Below are 20,553 nucleotides of genomic sequence, written 5' to 3'. Positions count from 1 at the left end.
TCCTTTTGAGGCAAAGGGAGCTGGAACCAGACATCAGAGTGAACAAGGTCAAAAGGACGCTGAGACACAGTGTCGCTGTGAGGATAAGGTAACTGGACCTGTTTACCAAGCCGACGGCCCTGACAGTCTAAAGACACACCGCCGAAGACGGATCCAAGAAGACCACGTCGAATTAAGGATGAGAGACGAGAGCCACATAGGTGACCAAGGCGATGATGCCACTGCTGAAAAGAGCTGGTAGACAAGGCAACAGAGGAGGAGAGACTGGCGGCAGTAGCAGCGGACGGAAGATGAAGCCAGTCAAGCTCCCAGAGACCCTGAGAGTCACGACGTCGAGGACCGGCACCAAGGAGAGTACCAGTATGGCGGTCCAGAACAGAACAAGAGTCGAAGTCGAGAATGACACGACAACCAGAGTCAACAATTTGTCCACCAGAAATGAGCTACATGGTAAGTCGGGGAACATGAGCAACATCAGGAACATGAAAAGAAGAAGTGCTAAGAATGCCTCGGCCAATAACCGGGAGAGAGGTACCATCAGCAGTAAGAACATGAACAGGAGAATCGAGAGGTCGAGTAGAGGACAGAGTGGATGAATCATGAGTCATATGAAAAGATGCTCCAGTATCAAGAATCCACGGAGATGTACCTACTTGTGTAGAAGGTGGTCTCACAATGCCAGAAGAGTCAGCAGCAGAACCAGCAGAACCTGTCGATGGAGAACCGGAGGATGGAGCTAGCAGGCATCGAACTCGCACAATTTCCTGCTCGGTCAGGAGCGCAACTGAAGAGGTCGACGTAGATGCGCCCGACAATAGAGAGTCGGATGCAACCAGCAGGGCGCGAAGTCGCGCAATCTCCTCCTCAGTGAAGTACACAGCTGAAGTAGTCGACGCAGTAGCACCGGGAGCACCGGGAGAGAAGCGGCCACCACCACCTGTGGAAGCCGCTAGATGTGGCGGTGTAGCATGACCAGTAGTATCCACACAGGCCGGTGGGGGAGACAAGGCCGTATGTAGACAAGCGCCAAGCGTCAATGGAAGACGCCTGTGCGAGGCAGAGTCGACGGAACCATATGCACCAGCACTACCAGTGAAAGTCGCGAGAGGAGTCGACGTAGAGCGACGGTCACCATGTGCAGAGGTCGTGAGAAGAGTCGCTGAGGAGTGACCAACACAACAGGCGGAAGATGCCGTAGCGGACGACGTCACAGGCTGACGAGCACCAAGCACAGAGGAAAAGCGCATATGCGAGATAGGATCAGTGTAGGGTACGCCTTCCAAAATCAGCGGACAGTGTGGAGAGGAAATTGTACCCGACGACATTATGCTTCTTTTTTTTTTCTTTTTTTTATCGGAAGGCAACCACTCAAACAGCCAACACAGCGGCCGAGCAAATCAGATCGGAATCAATAGGCGGCGGCGGAGCAGAATCAAGTGGGGGAGGCTAGTGCACCACGTCACGGGCCTTCACGGGAGGAAGATGGTGCAGCAGCCGTATGTGGACATGCACACGTCAGGTTCAGGCGGGCCGTCACGGGCCAACAGCGAGCGGCCGGATTAGTCTGCCCGACCTTGTAGACCACACGGCGGCTGTGGCGTCCAGAAGAAGAAGCAGCGCCCCAGCGCGTGCTGAGGAGGCCGTCGGGCGTGGATGCTTCAGGCCGGGGCGGCGGATCAGGACCTGGCGTGGATGGATGGGTAAGATTCCACCGGAGCAGAATAGGAGAGGAAGCAGCAGCGGCCGTCCGGAGAGAAGGAAACGGAAACGGCCGTGCACGACGGGATCGAGCACGAGTTGCGGCGTGCGAAAAAAAACCCTAGGGCTCTAATACCATGTTAGGAAATATGCAACTTGTATTCCCATGAGGCCATAGGCCGATATATATACATGTACAGGTGTGGAACATATGCAGGAAACCCCTTATACAACGTGATAAATACAAAGGGGTACATGACTTATATTATAACTCTAACATGATTAATATCCAAAATTTGAAGATCCAAAATAATACTCCCTCTATAAACTAATATAAGACCGTTTATAGATCACTAAAGAAGAGATCTAAATGGTTTTATATTAGTTTACAGAGGGAGTAGTTTGTTCTTAAAAGCTTAAAATGGTGCATAATAAATTCCTAAATCACCAAGACATTCCTTGGATTAATATGGTTCGGGACAGTATGGGCTTCCTCCTGAGCAAACTACCAATTGTTCCTTATGGTGGAGAGACTACCTGAAACTTTTGCCGCTCCACAAATCTTGAGGTGATTGCTCTTTTCAGAAGGGCAATCAATTTATTTTTGGAAAGATGACTGGAATGCGATGAGAAGAGTGTTGGCCATGTCTATATTCCTTGGCCAAGGACGGTAACATTTCAATTCTGGACACCACTTTGGTAGAAAATTTATCTCTGAGATCTTTCACTTGCCACTATCTGAGGAAGCATATTCTCAGTTTCAGGAGATGGAAAATTTGGCCTTAATTCGCAGCTATCTGACAGTCAAGATGTGTGGCAATTTCCAACAGGAGCTTTGATATAGATGTGTGGCTTATCAAATTTTGATTGGTAAGATCATGGCAATTCCAGCCGTAAGATGGCTTTGGCAACCATGCTGTCAGCTGAAGCATAAAATTATTTTTGGCTCTTAATCCACAACAGACTGAACACTAGAGTATGCTGCAACGAAATAATTTTTTCATACCAGACTACACCTGTGTCATGTGTGGGTTGAGGGTATTGGAAACAAGTATTGTTTGTTCTTCCACTGTCAGCTGCGCAAATTTGTTCGAATTACTCGGATCCCAATTTTAAGTGATATCCAGGAGCAACTCAACCAGATAGCTGCAAATTTCTAATCACCGGAGCTAATTGGAACCCAAAATGACTTCATTTTCAAAGGCATCGGACCAAATTTATATGCTTGCTGACGAAAATTCAAGGAAGATATTCAGTGGGTCGTTCATAGGGCAAAGAGGCGAAAATATGAGAATTTTGAGGTCTGTGTTCATTCTTTTGCATAGCTAGCTCTCCGGGCACTTTCTGTGCCTTTGTTGTACAGTTCCTTTTCTTTTTGCCCTATTCTAGCTTTAACTTGTATATAAAACTTCTCATAATTTGCTAAAAAAATACTGTGGGAAGAAATTTCTACAGGTTTTGTTAAAAAAAACAGCATCAAGTATTATGCCATATAACAAATTAAAAAGACCAAATGACCTAACATGTCAACCTTGGAAAAACTAGGTTTTGCAAGTTCAACATAACCAAGCGAATTTCATAAATAAAAAGTACAGCTAACAATCCACATCAAGACCAATACGAAGCAATTATGATGTTCCAAGAGAAAAGAAGAAAATATCTTACATGGCAAAACTTTTAACAGCACTAGGAAAAATAACACATAAATAAATGCTGCTCAGAGATTGGGATATACAACAAGCAGCATTTTCCATAGTAGATAAAGGGACAAGTAGAACCATACCCGTTTTCTCAAGACTCGGCGTCAACCATATGGGGGGCAACCAATTCATCCAAAGTTCAGGATGAACCACATTCACCGTGGTATTATTTATAATGTTGTAAATCCCAACTTTGGGAGGGTAGTCTTTCTCGAGTATGTGTGCTCCGTCGTCATCATCAGTGAAATAGACATGGTTTGGCATCAAGTCTGGATAGTCCTTGACGATTAAGCAAGACGTTGTGCTGCTCCCAATGAACAACGCATAGTCCCCTATATCTGTTATGCTGACACACTTCTCCTTATCAAAATCAACCCTGTACACTTTGATTTCAGGGATCCACGTATGACTGTCCGGTCGTTCAGGATCGAGAATCTCCTTCCTAATGATTTGGAGGACATCTCCCCATTCTGCCTGAACAATGTGACATTTTGAAACCGTCCGAATTATTCTGCGTAAAAATCTTTTTTGGATGACAGATGGTCCATTTAAATTGTATGCATCGATTGCGCCTCCATGAGTAACTGCATAGAACCATCCGTCGTGGTATATACAATCTGTATAGTTAATACCCATGTTGAGCCAATTCCAGAGACTGTCTCCTACCTTGACAAAAGAGAGCTTTTTTTTTTCCAACCGGGCTCGCACCCCTTTCCATTAATTTTGCAATCAACGGAAATACAATGTTCCAGTAGTTTTATCAAGACAACCACACCCAAAATAAGACTGAAAGGAGAGGAGCGAGCTGGAGCATCGACAGGAAACCTACCGCAAGAGGACCCTAAAACGGATCAACTGCCATGGGACGAAAACCTGACGACACCGACTAGCCACTACCCTAACCATCAGCGAAAATAGTGCACAACCTGGTAGACTACATAGTCTACTCAGGGTAGAAAGAAGTAACTCTCCAAAAGCACATAAGACTCCAGAACGGGCATCAAACCCCAGTGGACTACAAACCAAGCAGATTAGCCGATCTGGATCCCCTCTTCATCCTTCAGTCGCATCACACCTCGCGAGTGAGTCCTGTCTGCCAGAGCTGCTGCCACATACGCCAATCTCTTCACGCCCGCCTGAAACTTCGACCTATCTTCTTCTTTCAGTAGTCCTGCCCAGTACAACATAAAAGAACATGCACTGAAAACAGCCTCCAGCGGAGAACGAGCATTATAATTGTCAAAAGTAACTTTGTTTCGAAGACATCATATCCCCCAACACAAAGCAGCAATGATCATCATGTAAAATTGTTTTCCACCACGGAAAAACTTATACAACCACGCCCAGCTTTGCCAGAGGGATCGCGGGCAACAGGACGCTCCAGCCGTAAGTCCGAGGGTCCCCCAGACTGTTCGAGCAAGAGGACATGTAAAGAATAGATGGTTCGCAGTTTCCATGTTCGTGCAGAAAGAGCAAACAGGATTCCCGGGCCAATTCCTCTTCCTCAAATTATCCCGGGTAAGCACCGCATTTTGGAATAGCTGCCACAAGAATATTTTGATTTTCAATGGGATGCTACCTTTCCAGATCCACTTATAGTTAGGACCAGCTAAATCTCTCTCCAACCACTTATACACTGATTTAGTGGTAAGTCTCTTGTTCTTGCACAGCTTCCAAAACACTGTATCAGGTATATTGTTCAAAGCATATTTTCTTGCCTCAGAAACTACCCACTCCCATTGATCATTGATCTCCCCAAACAGCCTGCGCCTGAAACCCAAGCTATAGTTTTTCGCCACAAAATCTGCAATAGTCCCATCCTGATCCTGACAAATACTGAACAGGATAGGGAATTTTTCGCATAGTGGCACAGCAGCTATCCATGGGTCATGCCAGACCCTAGCCAAGTTACCACTATTAACCTTAACGGCCCTCCCAGCCATATAAGTCTCTTTAACTTTCATAATCGCTTTCCAGCTAGGGGAGTCTGAAAAACGACTACGAATATTAGCCACCGTTTTATTCTTGATATATCCGGCCCGAATAATTTGTTGCCACAACCCATCTTTAGTTTCAAGCTTCCACCACCACTTGATTAACAGACTAACGTTCTGCTTGTGGAGGTCTTTGATCCCCAGCCCACCGATTCTTTTGGACCTACAAACCCTAGTCCATTTCACCATATGATACGCCCGTTTATTGTTCTTCCTTTTCCAGAAAAATCTTCTCCGGTGTTTATCCATTTTCTCAATAAAAGTCTTGTTGAATAGGAACATAGACATAAGATAAGAAGGTATTCCATCTAGGCTCGAGCCTAACAGGGTAAGCCTAGCACCAGACGAGGCTGCATAGGCTATCCAGGCGTCTAATTTTTTAACCATCTTAGCATCCAGAAAATATACCGGTGTCCTCGTCCACCAGGCCCGTCGATGGGGCAGGCCAAATTGGCCGACCGCACAGGGCCCCAAAAATTTTGGGGCCCCCAAATCAGCAGGTGTTGGGTAGACTGCATTATAATCTGAAAAAGAAAATGCACGGTAGCCTTTCTCAAAAAAAATGCACGGTAGCCAAACCAGGAGCCCAGTGAAACAAGCAGGTTGCCCGATCACCTGTCGCCTGAATCATTGTCTCCCAGTATCACACTCGTAGTCGCCTCTCCCCATCACCCGTTTCGCCTAGAACCTGATACCTTCTGTCGATATGAGCGCTCACCCTGCTCGCCCTCCCGTTGTCGCCCTCGTCCAGTTCTCCCGCGATCTACAGATGGATTGTGCATGGTAGTTGGCTGGTTCCCCAACCTAAACTATCCCCACGTGAGTGCTCGAGGCCTATTTGTTGCAGGTTGGATTCGATTTGCTTCAGATAATAGACTTCTGAATTTTTAATTTTGGTATAGAAAACAGAAACATATCTGCTTCTACGGATCCTAAAAATAAAGGTGCACCTCCTTGAGTCCTGCTAACAATACCATACATATGCAGATATGCTCTCTGTTTTCTAAATTTTGGTACATAAACTAATCACATTGATAATTAATAAGATAGCATTAGCCATTTTAGCCATTGTAATTTGGCCCGGTTGATAAATAATAAATTGTTTTATACGCTTTACAGTCAAAAGTTTAAATTCCACATAGATTGCTACAACTGTTTTTGGAGATAGTTTTTTTGGACAATGCAAGGCAGATGTTCTACGGATTTCATTGCGATTGGTTTTTTGGAGATAGTTACTCAGTCATAAACTATTTTCAATGTAGTGCCATTTTCAAGGTACTATTTTGTTTTATTTGCCATAAAGATGGGCTTATAACTCATGTAATGTTTCAATCATGACTTTTGTTTTGCTTTTTGGTAGAACATGTGTTTAGTTTATCACTTGTATCACCTTTACTCTTTTTGCATTAGTTTTTTTGAAATATTTCTAAATATCTTACGAAATTGCATACATTTGAAGTAATATAATTAAATGCACATATGTCTTAGTTATATGAAAAATTTCCAAATTTAGGGCCACATTTTGCATTTTGCCCTGGGCCCCCAAATTTCTGGAGACGGCCCTGTCGTCCACGACCCTCGGAAGCTCTCCATCATAGTAAAACATCTCGTACTCTTCAAGAACACCATCGTCGCCGTTCAGGACGGGTTTCACATGCTCCATAGTTGTCACCGGAGGGAGTGCAATCGTGTTGCCGGTGATCGGGTTGAGCAGCATCAGCTCAGACTTGTCATCCATAGTGACCAGCCATCCGTGCGACGAGCCGAACCAGTTCTTGATGGGAGGCTCAGGGAGCGGCATGGTGTAGGCCTTTTTCTCAGAAAGACTGTACATGCCGAGGGATCTGAGCCCGCCGGCGGCCTCGGTGCAATAGAGCAGACATGGTGTTTGGTGTCCAGGGCAAGCACTGATGCAGCGTTGCGTGCAGTAGGCCTTGTACCAGATCGAGCAGACGGCCGCGGACCGGAGGAGGTCCGGGCACTCGAGCAACTTGAGCACGTCGCACAGTATGTCGATTGGTAGCTCGGACCAATCCCGATCCGGAGCTTCCATGGTGGATGGGTGGATGAACAAACTTAGAGCAGGTGGACTAGAACGAAAAGGGCTGCAACTCTGACTAGTTATGGATCCTTCCCGCCCCGCGCCAATTTGATCGGGGAAAGAACTGGATTTGGATCTGGAAACAACAGAAAACCAAGAAACCCCCAATTAATTCAGTTTTATATATGATGGAATCCGGACACTGCTTCTTTACTGAGTCGGAGTCCACCTAGGCTGCAGATCCATGGCGCCGCCGTAACCGCGTTTTTGCAGCTCGAACTGCATTAGCGCAGATGGAGCGGAGTGCCCTCCCCGGTAGCAGCATGGCATGGAACGCTGCTCCGAAATCTTTTTCTTTTGTTTAAGGCTATTTTGGAAAACGCTATCGTTCGACCGATGGATGTTTGTGCGCGCATCAACCTCCTTCATGATCGTCGGATTTGATTAGAATCAAACGGCTCAGGCGCAATCTCCATTCTAGTACAGTTTTCGCAACTTGCTCCTTGTTTCAATTGGCTTGATCAAAACAAATGGTCTGTTGCAGACCGAGCACTCATGACCAACATCCAAGCTGAGTGCCCCTGCCTCTAGGTCGTCCATTGCCGTTGCCGTAGGGGCCGCCGCTTGTAGGTCATCGTCGTCAAGCTCTGTTGCTGCAGTTTGTCGTCGCCGAGCGCCACCGCAGGTAGGTCGTTGTCGCAAGCGCATTCCTGCCGGATTTTCTTCGCCAAACGCCTCTTGATGACCAGGTCGATGGATGCGACGTGATCCGCCACGCCAACGTGGAGCGCCATCAACCTCAACGCCATCCTGGCATCACCGACGCTAGCAAGCGGGCCAGCAGCCATATCACCACGCGGTACGTCCATCCACTTCAAGTTTCTACAATAACAACGTTGTTGCAGAATGACAGCAGCAAAAGACGATTGCGTTAGTGCACGATACGGCCGAAGATGTTGTTGTAATTTTCACAACAAGGGTCTTATTACAGAAAATTAGACGTGACGGGAGATGTGTTTACAATGTTTACAACAAAAATCTTGCTGCGGAAAATTAGAGAAGAAGAAAATTAGTGAAGGGAAGGTTTCGCAACAAAGGTTTTGTTGCAGAAAATTAGAGAAGGGAAAGTTTCGCAACAAGAGTATTGTTGTAGGAATTTAGAGAAGAGATACTAATCACACAATTGAATGGCCCGCGAGGCGACGGATCTTTTTAAAACATCCGTCGGTCGACGCGTAGCACGCTCCAGTTTTAGGGCCATTTGGCTCTTTTTTTAAGGCAAGTGAGGGCTATTTTTTTTTTTTGAAAAAATGAGAGCTATTTGACGCAGGGAAAATTTTATTTTTGCCCCTCTAAATTTTGCCAATTTCGCCACAGGCACTCCCGTTGCTCCCTTTCGCACACATGAGCAACGGGAGCGCTCGGGGATGGGCCGGCCCATGTTTAGCCACTGTAAGTGTAGCGTTTTTCGGTTTTGCTGTTTGGTTTTCTGTCGGTTTAGGAACATTCTAGAAGCTTCTGTTTAGAAGTTTTGTCGGGTTTTTTCTACCAGTATAAGTGTAGCGTTTTTGCGGTTTTGCTGTTTGGTTTTCAGTTTTGTCTTTTTTCCTTTTTCAGTGGTTTTCTTTTTCTTCTTTAAAAAATATTCAGAAATTTAGAAAAAGGTTTAGAATTTCAACATTTGTTCGAGCTTTTCAAATTTTTTTATTTTTCATACAAAATGTTCACAGTTTCCAAAAATGTTCTGAATTTCAAATTTTGCTTGAGAATTCTTTTTTGTATATTTTCAAAATACGTTTTCTTTTTAAAAAATGATTGAAATTTTACTTTTTTTCACAATTTTTCAGAAATGTTAATTTGATGTATTTTCCCAAAAATTATCAGAGTTTTATAAAATACATGCCTCCAAAAAATATTCACAATTATAGAAAATGTTCGTGTTTTCAAAAATTGATCATAACTTCAAAAAATGTTTTTAAAATGTTCACGTCACCCGGCTTGATTATGCTATCATAGACTGGTTCGCTACACTACTTTGTATCATTACAGTGTGCCATGAAAGCAAGGTCCCCAGTGCTTATGGCCGAGTTCTTCTGCCAAGTGAGAGAGAATAGGTCTCGACACTTCGAGATCAATGACATGGACCCGGAGGCTTTCAAGGTCATGTTGTACTTCATATACACAGATGCGACCGAAGATGGTGATGGTTACGACTCAGCATCTACTTGCGGCTGCTGACAGGTACGCGCTAGACAGGCTCAAGCTAATTTTTGAGTACAAGCTCTCAGATGGACTCAGTGTCAACACGACAGCGACCACTCTGGCTTCTGCGGAGCGGCATAGTTTCATCGCTTCTCAAGGCTAAATGTTTGGAGTTCATTTTTGGAATTTCCACGACTCTTGATGTTGTTATGGCGACTGAGGGGTATAGGCACCTAGTGGCAAGCTGCCCTTTGGTGCTGCCAGAGCTCCTCAAATCTGCCCGTGGGAGAAAACGTAGCTAGCACAAAGATCCAGGGTTTGATTGTCATGCGTGCGTGCACTATGGCAAGTTATGCATGTGTCTTTTCCTTGTTGGTTTGTAAGATAGGCACCGTTCATGTCAAGCGGTATGCCTGTATCTTTTTGCACCGAAGGTAGTAACTTATTTTCATAATTATATCAATTTGTAGAAATGTTCATTTTTGTCCTTACACTTATTGACTCATGTGGTTTTTGTCACCCAACTTTAAAACCGGACAACTTTTATATATTGAACTATCCCAACCAAACAAGTTTGGTCTCTCGATCTAGACGAAATTGTTTCCACGGCGACTCATAAAAATACGAAGTGATTTTTACGAATAAAAAGTACAACTAACAATCCACATCAAGACCAGTGCGAAATGAACCCACTGAAGCAATTATATTGCTCCAAGAAAAGGGAAAAAAACATACATGTTATAATAGCAAAACTTTCAACAGTCTTATTGTTGGAAGTGGATTTCTATTAATTATAGGAGGAGCAACACTAGGAAATACAACATGTGAATAAATACTGCATAATCTATTATCCATTATTGATGATTTTAATGCCGGATTTTACTGTTGTTGGTGAGTAATTTCCTTTGATTTTGCTCCAGAGAAATTGGTTGTCACCCTTAATTGTACGTGGAGGACATCTGAATTCTTCTGAAGTCCGGTGATGCCGCCGAGATATTCGTGAAGGAAAGCATCCTGTGTCGCTTCTCGAGGTTTACCTTCTATCTTTTCACTTTTTATTTTTTACCAATGTACAATGATTGTTGTTGTGCAAGAAAGGTTTCCTTACCAGTGTTTCCTGAGTGGCCTTTCCCATTGAAATATTTGCTCTGCTTTAATGGTGGTACTGCATCAACTGAAATTTTTACGTCTGGTTAGGTACTTATAATGCTATGTTTTGTTTCACCTCACTTGATGCTCCTGTTGATGACAACATAAATATGGGAAATGTGCCTTACGGTTGTAATATGGGGGGCTCTGTCTACCATACAGAATTGATTCTCTTATGCCCTTGGACAATGAGGCTCCTAAATTTGCTCAGTTATATATTGTTGATTCTGGTGATCAGCCAAATTGCAGATTGAATATTTTTGATCAAGAAGGCTCCAGGCGAGCCAGACCCTTTGTAATTACTACTCCTTTGTTAAACAGATGTGCAATTTGACTTCCGAAAATTTGTTTTGTTGCACCGTGGATGGAAGGTAATATCCACAGGTTTGGAGCGGCGGAGTTCTTTCAGTTGTTGGTTTTTGCTTGGTCTGATTCAGTGGGTAGCTAAAGCTTCAGTTATCGTTCTTTTTGCTGGCCTAATTCAGTATAGATAGCTACCCTGTATTATTTTGAGAACCAAATTTTCAGACATTTTGCGGTCGGACCACATTTTTGTAGTGAACAGACTTCTCCGCATAGATGTTGCAACTATCTATGTCTGAATGTAATGAACCGTGGGTTCATTGTTATGATCAAAATTTCAGACTTCTTGCGGTGTGGCCACACTTTTGTACTGAACCGTGAGTTTATTAAATGGTAGAACGTGCATTTTTTTCTTGCTATGTTTCGAAGGGATAATATGTTGCCTGATGTGTTAGACTATATTGAGTTCATCGATATTTTAAAAAAAATCTGTGTGTATTTCTTTTCATCCTTAGCCTGAGTACAAATATGAAAAAGCTTCACTGCATGGTGCCGTGCTTGCGCCTGCTAGTTCCATCTAAAAGCCACAAGATTGTCTTAGAGATCACCTCACCCTCTAGCTAAACATTGGCTAGGCGTGCACAAGATTGTTCCAAGCTACTACTAAGTTTTTACCAATTAGAACAACGGTCATATTCAATGCATTAAAAAGCCATCATAGAGCCAAAAACTGAAAAAAAAATGATAGTAGTACCTATATGTAAACAACTAGCAAATCATTTTTTTTTCAAATTGAGGGGCGTGCCCCCCATTTCATTTCATAGAATGAAAGCAAACCGATAAACAAGGTTTAAAACAGCCAGTCGGGTGCCGAGGCAGCTAACACCAAGCCTTAAATCCTTACTGGAAATCTGAAATGGAAGAGAGGGAAACCACGCAGGGCCCATACAGATGCAGAATTGAAACAGAGCATCTAACAGAAGAAAACTAAACAGCAGTACCGCCAGGTCTAGCTGCCCTACCCCAAGTCTTCTCGTCATTGACACCCAACCTCTGCCTTTGTTGAAGAAACCATTCGCAACATCAACTAGCAGTGATGCCACGGCACGAAGCGTCTGTTGTTTTCCGTTTCTCTGTAGACCAGCGCAATACGAGATCCAATAAGAGATTTGAAAGAACAATACACTAGGATCATGTGGGTAAACAATACACTAGTGCAGTGGATCGTTCACAGGGCAAAGAGATGAAAATATGAGAACTTTGAGGTCTGGGTTCATTCTTTTGCATAACTAGCTCTCCAGGTACTGTGTGTGCCTTTGTTGTACAGTTCCATTTCTTTCTGGCCTAGTATAGGTATAGCTTTAACTCTGTATATAGAGCTTCTCATAATTTACCTAAAAAAACTGTGGGAAGAAATATCTACAGGTTTGGTAAAAAGTGTCATGATTCATGCAATCTAACAAGTCAAGGAAAACTACGTTTTGCAAGTTCAACATAACCAAGCGAATTTTATCAAATAAAAGTACAACTAATACGAAGCAATAATGATGTTCCAAGAGGGAAAAAATGTTACATGGCAAAACTTTTAACTGTCCTAGTGTTGGGAATTGATTTCTATAAATTCTATGAGGAGGGCACTAGAAAATACAACACGTAAATAATAAATGCTGCTCAAAGCTCGAGATATACAACAACCAGCATCTTCCAGAATAGATATCAAGGGACAACCATATCTGTTTTTGCAAGACTTGGCGTCAACCATATTGGAGGCAACCAATTCATCCAAAGTTCAGGATGAACCACATTCACCCTGGTATTATTTTTAATGTCGTAAATTCCAACCTCGGGAGGGTCATCTCTCGGGAAAATGTGTGTTGCATCGTCGTCATCTCTAAAATAGACATGGTTTGGCATCAAGTCTGGATAGTCCTTGACGCTTAAGCAAGACGTTGTGCTGCTCCCAATGAACAACGCATAGTCCCCTATCTCTTTTTTTTTTGAAACGGATCCCCTATCTCATTTATGTTGACACACTTCTGGTCATCAAAATCAACCCTGTACACTTTGATTTCAGTGACCCACTCCCGACTGCCCGGTTGTTCATGATCAGGATTTAGAAGCTGCCTCCTAGCTAATGATTTGGAGGACAACTCCGGATTGCGCCCGAACAACGTGACATTTCGAAACTGTCTGGATTATTTGGGGTAACAACCTTTTGTGGATGACAGATGGTCCATGTAAATTGTATGCACCAATCACGCCTTCTTCGGTAACTGCATAGAACCACCCGTTGTGGTATACACAATCTTTGTAGTAGCTGCATACGATGAGCCAATTCCAATGATCATCTCCTACCTTGGCAAACAAGAGCTGGCCGTATGGCTGGTGGATGAGCATGACGATGCATCCACCTACCGATGGATCACACGATAAAGTCGCCTTTAGATAGACCATGTGACCATACTCCTCCAAGGACCATATAGCAGTGTCCTCCTCCACCACCCTCGGAATCTCTCTATCGTAGTAAAACACCTCATACTTTTCAAGAACCCCATGCATGACCGTTTAGGACAGGTTTAACATGCTCCATGGTTGTAATTCGAGGGAGTACATTAGTGTTGTCGGTGATCGGGTTGAGCAGCATCAGCTCGGACTTGTCATCCATAGTGACTAGCCATCCGTGCGACGAGCTGATCCAGTTCTTGATGGAAGATTCAGGGAGCGGCATGGTATATGCCTTTTTCTCGGAAAGAATGTACATGCCGAGGGCGTTGAGCCCGCCGGCGGCCTCGTTGCAGTAGAGTAAGCAGGGGGTTTGGCGGACGGGGTAGATGCCGGCGCGGCGTAGCGTGGAGTACGCCATGTGCCAGGCCGCGTAGACGGCGCCGGCTCGGAGGAGGTCCGGGCACTCGAGCAGCGTGAGCACGTCGCACAGTATGTCGGCGGGCAGCTCGGACCAATCTGGAGCCGGAGCTTCCATGGTCGTAGATGGACGAACTTAGAGCAGGGGAGTCAAACTCTGTCAGCATTGTGCTTATGGATCCTTCCATCCAACGCCAGTTCGATCCGGGAAAGAATTCGATTTGGATATACCTGATCGACTCGGGTTGGGGACAAATTGGACACCTCGTTCTCTAGCTAAACATTGGACAGCCGTGCACAAGATTGTTCCAAACTACAACTAGTACTAAGATTTGACCAATTAAAACAGGGTCATGTTCAGCGGATTAAAAACTAAAAAGAGATAGTACTGGTAGCATATTGAAGACACGAGGGATAATCCCTGAAAAAAAAAAGATTCTGATATCTGTCACACGTGTGGCAGGGGAGGAGGCTGCCCACACGTCCGGTCTGGAGGGGCAACGACCGAACGATCTCCCCAACGCCCGAACTGCCTCCAGATCGCCATACAGGCCGTTTTCATGTGAAACCAAAAAAGAGCCCAGTAACCAAAAAAAAAGCCCAGTTTTCGCTATGATATGAAAAATAAAATACCAGCCCTTATAAAAAGCAGAAAATGCCATCGGTGAAAAAAATATATTTTTTTATGACCCAGAAGAAAACAAGACATGGCAACTCCCATCATACAAACAAAGATTAAATTGGCATGGCAAATTCATAAGTTAAAAATGCCATGGTATTTTTCATGGAAAAAATAAGTGAAATTTGCCATGGCAAAAATAGAGTAATTTTTCCATGGGAATAAAGTAAAAATTTCCATGGCTACATAAGTATATTTGCCATGCTATATATTTAAAAAAATTCATGTTCTGAAAAAATGAATTTTTTTCCATCGTATTTGAATTAAAATTGCCATGCCCTATATAATAAATTTGCCATGTCAAAAAAAGAAAAGAAAAAATGGCATGTCAAAAAAGTAAAAAGTTGCCATTGCAAAGAAAATGTAGAAAAATCCCACTTTTGGTTTGTGAATTCAAATATTTTTGCCATGCCCGTTAAGTTTGACATGGCAAGATTTGAATATTTTTTAACATAATAAGTTGCCATGTTTTTGAACATCTACAACTTTGCCATGTTTTTGAACATGGTAAAGTTTCCATGGCAAGTTTACCATGTCGTTGAACATACTATGTTGCCATGTTTTTTGAATATCTATTTGTGATGTTTTCGAACATGGCAAAGTTGCTATGGCAAGTTTACCGTGTTGTAGAACATATTAAGTTGCCATGTTTTTGAACATCTACAACTTTGATATGTTTATGAACATGGCAAAAGTTGCCATGGCAAGTTTGTCGTGTTGTTGAATATACTAAGTTGCCATGTTTTTTTGAATATCTATAGATTTGTGATGCTTTCGAACATGGCAAAGTTGCCATGGCAAGTTTGCCGTGTTGTTGAACATATAAAGTTGAACATGTTTTTTGAATATCTACAACTTTGACACGTTTTCGAACCTGGCAAAAGTTGCCATGGCAAGTTTGCCGTGTTGTTGAACATACTAAGTTGCCATGTTTTTGGAATATCTATAAATTTACGATGTTTTCGAACTGCCATGTTTTTAGATAAAGAATGTGCCATGGCAAATCACATGAAGAAGTCATATGTGGCAAAATGCCATTGTTTACGAACAAGGACAGAGATAAAACTTGCAATGGCTAATGCATATACAAAATTGCCATGGAATTTTTTGTAAAATTTGCCATGCAAAGATAAAAAAGATCACAAGTCTGAAACCACAAAAAGTTCACAAATCTGAAACCTGGTGCTCTCTCATTCATCACCCTACAAGCATATTCTAAGTAGTTTCGATGCTACACAAAATTAATTAAAGGCACCAAACGAATCACATAGTGCAATAATCTAGCAACATCCTACATCAATTAGTAAACCCACATGAGGATTTCAGTAGCAACAACAGAGATCCATCTGTCGGTGCACACAAGGAGGGAGGGAGTGTTACCCTGAAGATGGATGGGAGGGTCGTGGTCCATGGCGGCGCGCCCACATCAGTGTGGGATGTGCCTGTCCACGTCGCGTTGGTGCCGCCAACCGCCACCGCATCTCGGCCCTGTGGCCGAGCGCCGCTCGAGCTAGGCCGTGACAGCCTCGTCTGCATCAGCGCGGGACGCGCCCGTTCGCGTTGCTTCAGGCACCGCCAAGCAGCCGCCGCATCTTGGAGCGGCTCCTCTGAGCTCCTTTCCCACCTTGCCTTCCTCGACGCGGCTCCTCGTCGAGCTCGCCGATGCTGGGCTCATCGTCTCCCTGCTCCTCGTCTCCCCCGATGGCGGCGTGCTCCATCAGCCGAGCTCAGATCCGCTCACTCCAGCCTCAGCCACCATGGTCCTCCCATCCTGCCTCCGACGAGGCTCTCCTCTACGGGCGTTTCGAGGACGTCCCCTCGACCCCAATCTCCTCGTCGTCATTGAGGTAGTCGAGGACCTCCGCCTGCTCGTCCCCTCGACGGCCATGGGGAGCTATGCCGACCCAGCATCCCCTCGCCGTCACCCTCGCGTTGGTCGCCGTCCAGGAGCTCACCATGAGAGATTTGAGATGTGGTGGTGAGGAGTATGGGGGAGGGGGAGAAGATACGGCTATGGGTGGGGAAGTGGGCTCTGTGCGGGCGGCGGGAGGCAACTGAGCTACGTTTAGTCGTGCGGCACGTTCGTCCTTGTGACCGAACGCTCAGTTGATGACGTGGCTGGGACACGCTTCAAGATTCGTGCTTTTTCATCTAATGGCTCCAGACGCGTTTGGATGGTGTTGTGAGCACTCACATCATGTAGGCGTTAGTATTTTCGAGAAAAAAAGACACGAGGTAAAATTTGCCACAGATGACAAATGCTGGAGCGGTTTGGACCTTTGCACTAGCTACACATTCTTCCACGTGCAGACTTGAGAAGCTGGCGCAGAACCGAAGGGCAGCTTGCCTCCAGTTCCTTATACCCCTCCGTCGCCATGACCGCATCAAGGATCTCAGGAGTGCTGACGATGAACTCCAAACACTTGGCCTTGAGCAGGGCACAGCCACGCTGCTCGGCCAGAGCCAGAGTCGCCGCAGCCGTGTCGACGCCAGTGCCGTCAGAGAGCTTGCACTCACAAATCAGCTTCAGCCTGTCCAGCCCATACCTGTCAGCAGCTGCAAGCAGACGCCGAGCCATAACCACAACCGTCTCCGGCGATTGATCCAGTTCAGGCGCCGTGTCGGTGTACACAAAGTGCAACATGGACCGAAATGCCTCCGGCTCCACGTCCTTGACCTCGACGCGGGCAGAGCTCTCCTCCTTCGTTTCCCCAAAGAACTCGGCCATGAGCACGGGAGACCTTGAGGCGAGCACGGCCTTGTGCGCGGCGAAGGACTCGCCGGAGACAAGAAACGTGACGTCCGCTCCGGCCTCGCTCCGCAGGAGCTCGCCGAGGTGCCGGCGCAGGTCGGAGGACGGGAGGACGTCCGCTCCATGAACCGAGCTCGTTGCTGAACCGGGTGTCTCCTTGAGCACGGTGATGGTGGACTGCACGGTGTAAGAATCATCTTTGAGATAGGCAGATTTTTCAAGAGCAGACATTTCCATGACGAAAACGGGAGACGAGCTGTCCTGGGCGCGCTTGAATGTCCCTGCTTGCCTCTCTTCTTTGGAGGGGTTGAGGTCCCCCTGTGGATCTACGAGCTGACAGGCTAGGCTGGCCCTCACGCTGCTCGTACGGGCTTCACCGACGAAGACGAGCTTCAAGGCTAAAGACATACGGGATCGATTCGACAGCCCTGCAGGATACAGGTGGATCTCCCAGTCGTAGCCGTAGACGTTCCACCTGGATTTGATGCAACCGTCGTCGCTGTCCATGGTCTTGGTCATGGAGTAGCCATTGATCGTGAGCAGCTGCACCGAGCGCACGACGTCCGTGAGGTTTGTGGTGCAGGTAGTATCTTCCATGGAGATAGCTGGGAAGTGGAATGAACAGAGTAGTAGAGGAGACAATATGAGAAACTGAGAATGATTGTGGAGGTTTTATGGAGGTTGTAGTTGTACACCTCAAACGTAGTAACCATGACTCCTCGGGTAAATTAAAGATGCATGAATAGAACACCAATGGTCTGAATCTGAGGCTGCAAGATGGAGCTGAATAACAAATGATCTGTCAATGCGGTACGCCAACAGCCACACGATGTTCACCAACACAAAAATGCTTCGTATTCCCAACTTGCAGCGTCCCCATCATCAATGGTGACTGCTGGTATACTGCATGCACGCATGCAACCTCCAACGTCCATTTATTGGCATGCAATGCCTCTTTATGTGAAGAGTCCAGTCGACAGCTTACGTCCCAGTCGACACAGCTTAGACTAGCCACAATGGGTAATAACATAGACTAGTAACATGCACATGTTACTAGTCTATGTTACTATCTCTATAGTGAGTAACATATGTGTGGTAACATGCAACACTTTATTTATTAGGCTATAAACTCATCTTGCCTTGATATACGTGATGTTACTCATATTACTAGTAACTAGCTATGTTACTACTTTTCTCTCTTTCTTCATTTATTGTTTGTCACGTCATCTATTTTATCTAGATATGTGTGATGTTATTACCTATGTTACTTTCACTGTGGGTAGTCTTATGCTCCAGACAGAAAAACAGAGTACTCCTCGAGTACCAACGGTCACACGATGCCGGAAGATCGAGCGAAAATGCTGTAGTACTCAACAGTCACACGATGTTTCACTACTCGATCATTGATCACCGTTGATCACGATGTTCAGCAACTGAAAAATGCTTCCAACTTCCAACGTCATAATCAACGATGACTGCTGGTATACTGCGCGCATGCAATGATTAATAACTCTAGCTTCCAACCTACGTTTATTGCTTTGCAACATCTCTTCACCCGAAGAGTCGGCTCGTAAGCTCGTCCTGGAATAAAATCGCATCAAAGACACCATTCTCACTCCACTACTCTCTCCTCTCGACCTCTCGTGCTACCCACCTTATCTCTCCCGCCTTCGCCATGGCAAGCGCCCGCACGAACCTCACCGACGTCGTGCGCTCGGTGCGGCTGCTCAGGGTCAACGGCTACTGCATGACCAAGACCATGGACAGCCTCGAGGGCTGCATCAGATCCAGGTGGAACGTCTACGGGTACGACTGGGAGATCCGCCTGTATTCCGCAGGGCTGCCCGGCCACCATTCCATGTACCTGTCATGGCTAGCGGCGGAGCTCTTCTTCCTCGGCGAAGCCCGTACGCGCAACGTGAAGGCCACTCTCGGCTGTCGCCTGGTAGATCCGAGGGGGAAGCTTAAACCATCCGAAGAGAAGAGGCACAGTGGCAAATTCAAGAATCCGCAGGACACCTCGCATCCAATTTTGCTGATTGAAAAAAGCTATCTAGAAAGATCGGCCTGTCTCAGGGACGATTCGTTCACTGTGCAGTGCACCATCACGGTGCTGAAGGAAATACCCGATCTGACAGCGATCTCGGTTAGGGGAATAATGGAGGTGCCATCGTCCAACTTGCACGAGCACCTCGGCGAGCTCCTGAGGAGCGGGGCCGGAGCGGACGTCACGTTTCTTGTCTCCGGCGAGTCCTTCGCCGCGCACAAGGCCATACTCGCTGCAAGGTCCCCCGTGCTCATGGCCGAGTTCTTCGGGCAAATGAAGGAGAGGAGCTCTCGTGACGCGGAGGTCAAGGACATGGAGGCGGCTGTCTTCAAGGCCATGCTGCACTTCGTCTACACTGACACGGCGCCTGAGCTTGCTGACGAGAAGACGGAGACGGTGACGGCTATGGCTCAGCATCTGCTTGCTGCTGCTGACAGGTACGGGCTGGACAGGCTCAAGCTGATTTGTGAAGGCAGGCTCTCTGGCGGCATCAGCGTCGACACGGCGGCGACGACTCTGGCTCTCGCGGAGCAGCATAACTATTCCCTGCTCAAGGCAAAGTGCTTGGAGTTTATAGTCAGAACTCCGGCGACTCTTGATGCTGTCATGGCGACGGACGGGTATGAGCATCTGGAGGCAAGCTGCCCCTTGGTGCTGCGCGAGCTACTCAAGTCCGCCCGTGGCAGAAAGCGTAGCTAGCTACTAGCTAGTGCCAAGGTTCAATACTGGCATGCCCGTGTGCATTGTGGCAAGTTATGCACTTGTTTCGATGATCTATCCGCATGTGTTACTCGTATTTTAGCTCAGATTTTGACCATAGAACTAATTAGCAAAATACTACATTCGTCCTAGTTTATTGGTCCTCATTGTAATCTGTGCTAAAATTTAACTAACAAAATATTCATGCATGTCATAAAAAATTATGTCATTGAAAACTATGTTTAAATATGAATCCAACGATATAATTTTTTGTTGACATGCAATGTCAGTTAAATCTTTGGTCAAAGTTTAGCACATATTACAAAGGGGACTAATAAACTAGGACGAAGTTAGTACAAGTGATGCCGTAAATATTACTCCCTCCATCCAATAATATAAGAGTGTATTTTTCTTTTTTTGAGAAACT

At 45.6% G+C, this 20,553-nt stretch overlaps 4 protein-coding genes and 1 pseudogene across 4 annotated transcripts; 1 reads left to right on the top strand and 4 right to left on the bottom strand.

Annotated features, from left to right (window-relative positions):
- Positions 1–443: 443 nt before the first annotated feature.
- On the bottom strand, positions 444–1,325 carry LOC147960563 (uncharacterized). The gene has a single exon (XM_087533416.1). It carries the CDS (start codon positions 1,323–1,325, stop codon positions 444–446), a length of 882 nt encoding a protein of 293 aa, XP_087389542.1.
- Positions 1,326–1,459: 134 nt separating this feature from the next.
- On the bottom strand, positions 1,460–7,445 carry LOC147960562 (uncharacterized). The gene is made up of 6 exons (XM_087533415.1): positions 6,912–7,445; positions 6,081–6,155; positions 4,978–5,224; positions 4,474–4,569; positions 3,482–4,108; positions 1,460–1,683 (listed from the first exon to the last, which is right to left on the bottom strand). The coding sequence occupies exons 1-6, from the start codon at positions 7,443–7,445 to the stop codon at positions 1,460–1,462; spliced, it is 1,803 nt and encodes a 600-aa protein (XP_087389541.1).
- A 5,624-nt stretch (positions 7,446–13,069) lies between these two features.
- Positions 13,070–14,067, bottom strand: LOC147960561 (uncharacterized; annotated as a pseudogene).
- Positions 14,068–16,912: 2,845 nt separating this feature from the next.
- LOC125519094 (BTB/POZ and MATH domain-containing protein 1-like) lies at positions 16,913–17,977 on the bottom strand. Its single transcript, XM_048683978.1, has one exon. The coding sequence runs from the start codon at positions 17,975–17,977 to the stop codon at positions 16,913–16,915; it is 1,065 nt and encodes a 354-aa protein (XP_048539935.1).
- Positions 17,978–19,055: 1,078 nt separating this feature from the next.
- On the top strand, positions 19,056–20,126 carry LOC125519093 (BTB/POZ and MATH domain-containing protein 1-like). Its single transcript, XM_048683977.1, has one exon. The coding sequence runs from the start codon at positions 19,056–19,058 to the stop codon at positions 20,124–20,126; it is 1,071 nt and encodes a 356-aa protein (XP_048539934.1).
- Positions 20,127–20,553: the final 427 nt, after the last annotated feature.

The sequence above is a fragment of the Triticum urartu genome, chromosome 7A, assembly GCF_056163025.1.
Source record: "Triticum urartu cultivar PI428250 chromosome 7A, HENAU_Tu73, whole genome shotgun sequence".
NCBI classification, from domain to species: Eukaryota; Viridiplantae; Streptophyta; class Magnoliopsida; order Poales; family Poaceae; genus Triticum; species Triticum urartu.
Note: the sequence above shows the minus strand (reverse complement) of the source record. Positions and strands in the feature narration are given on the sequence as shown.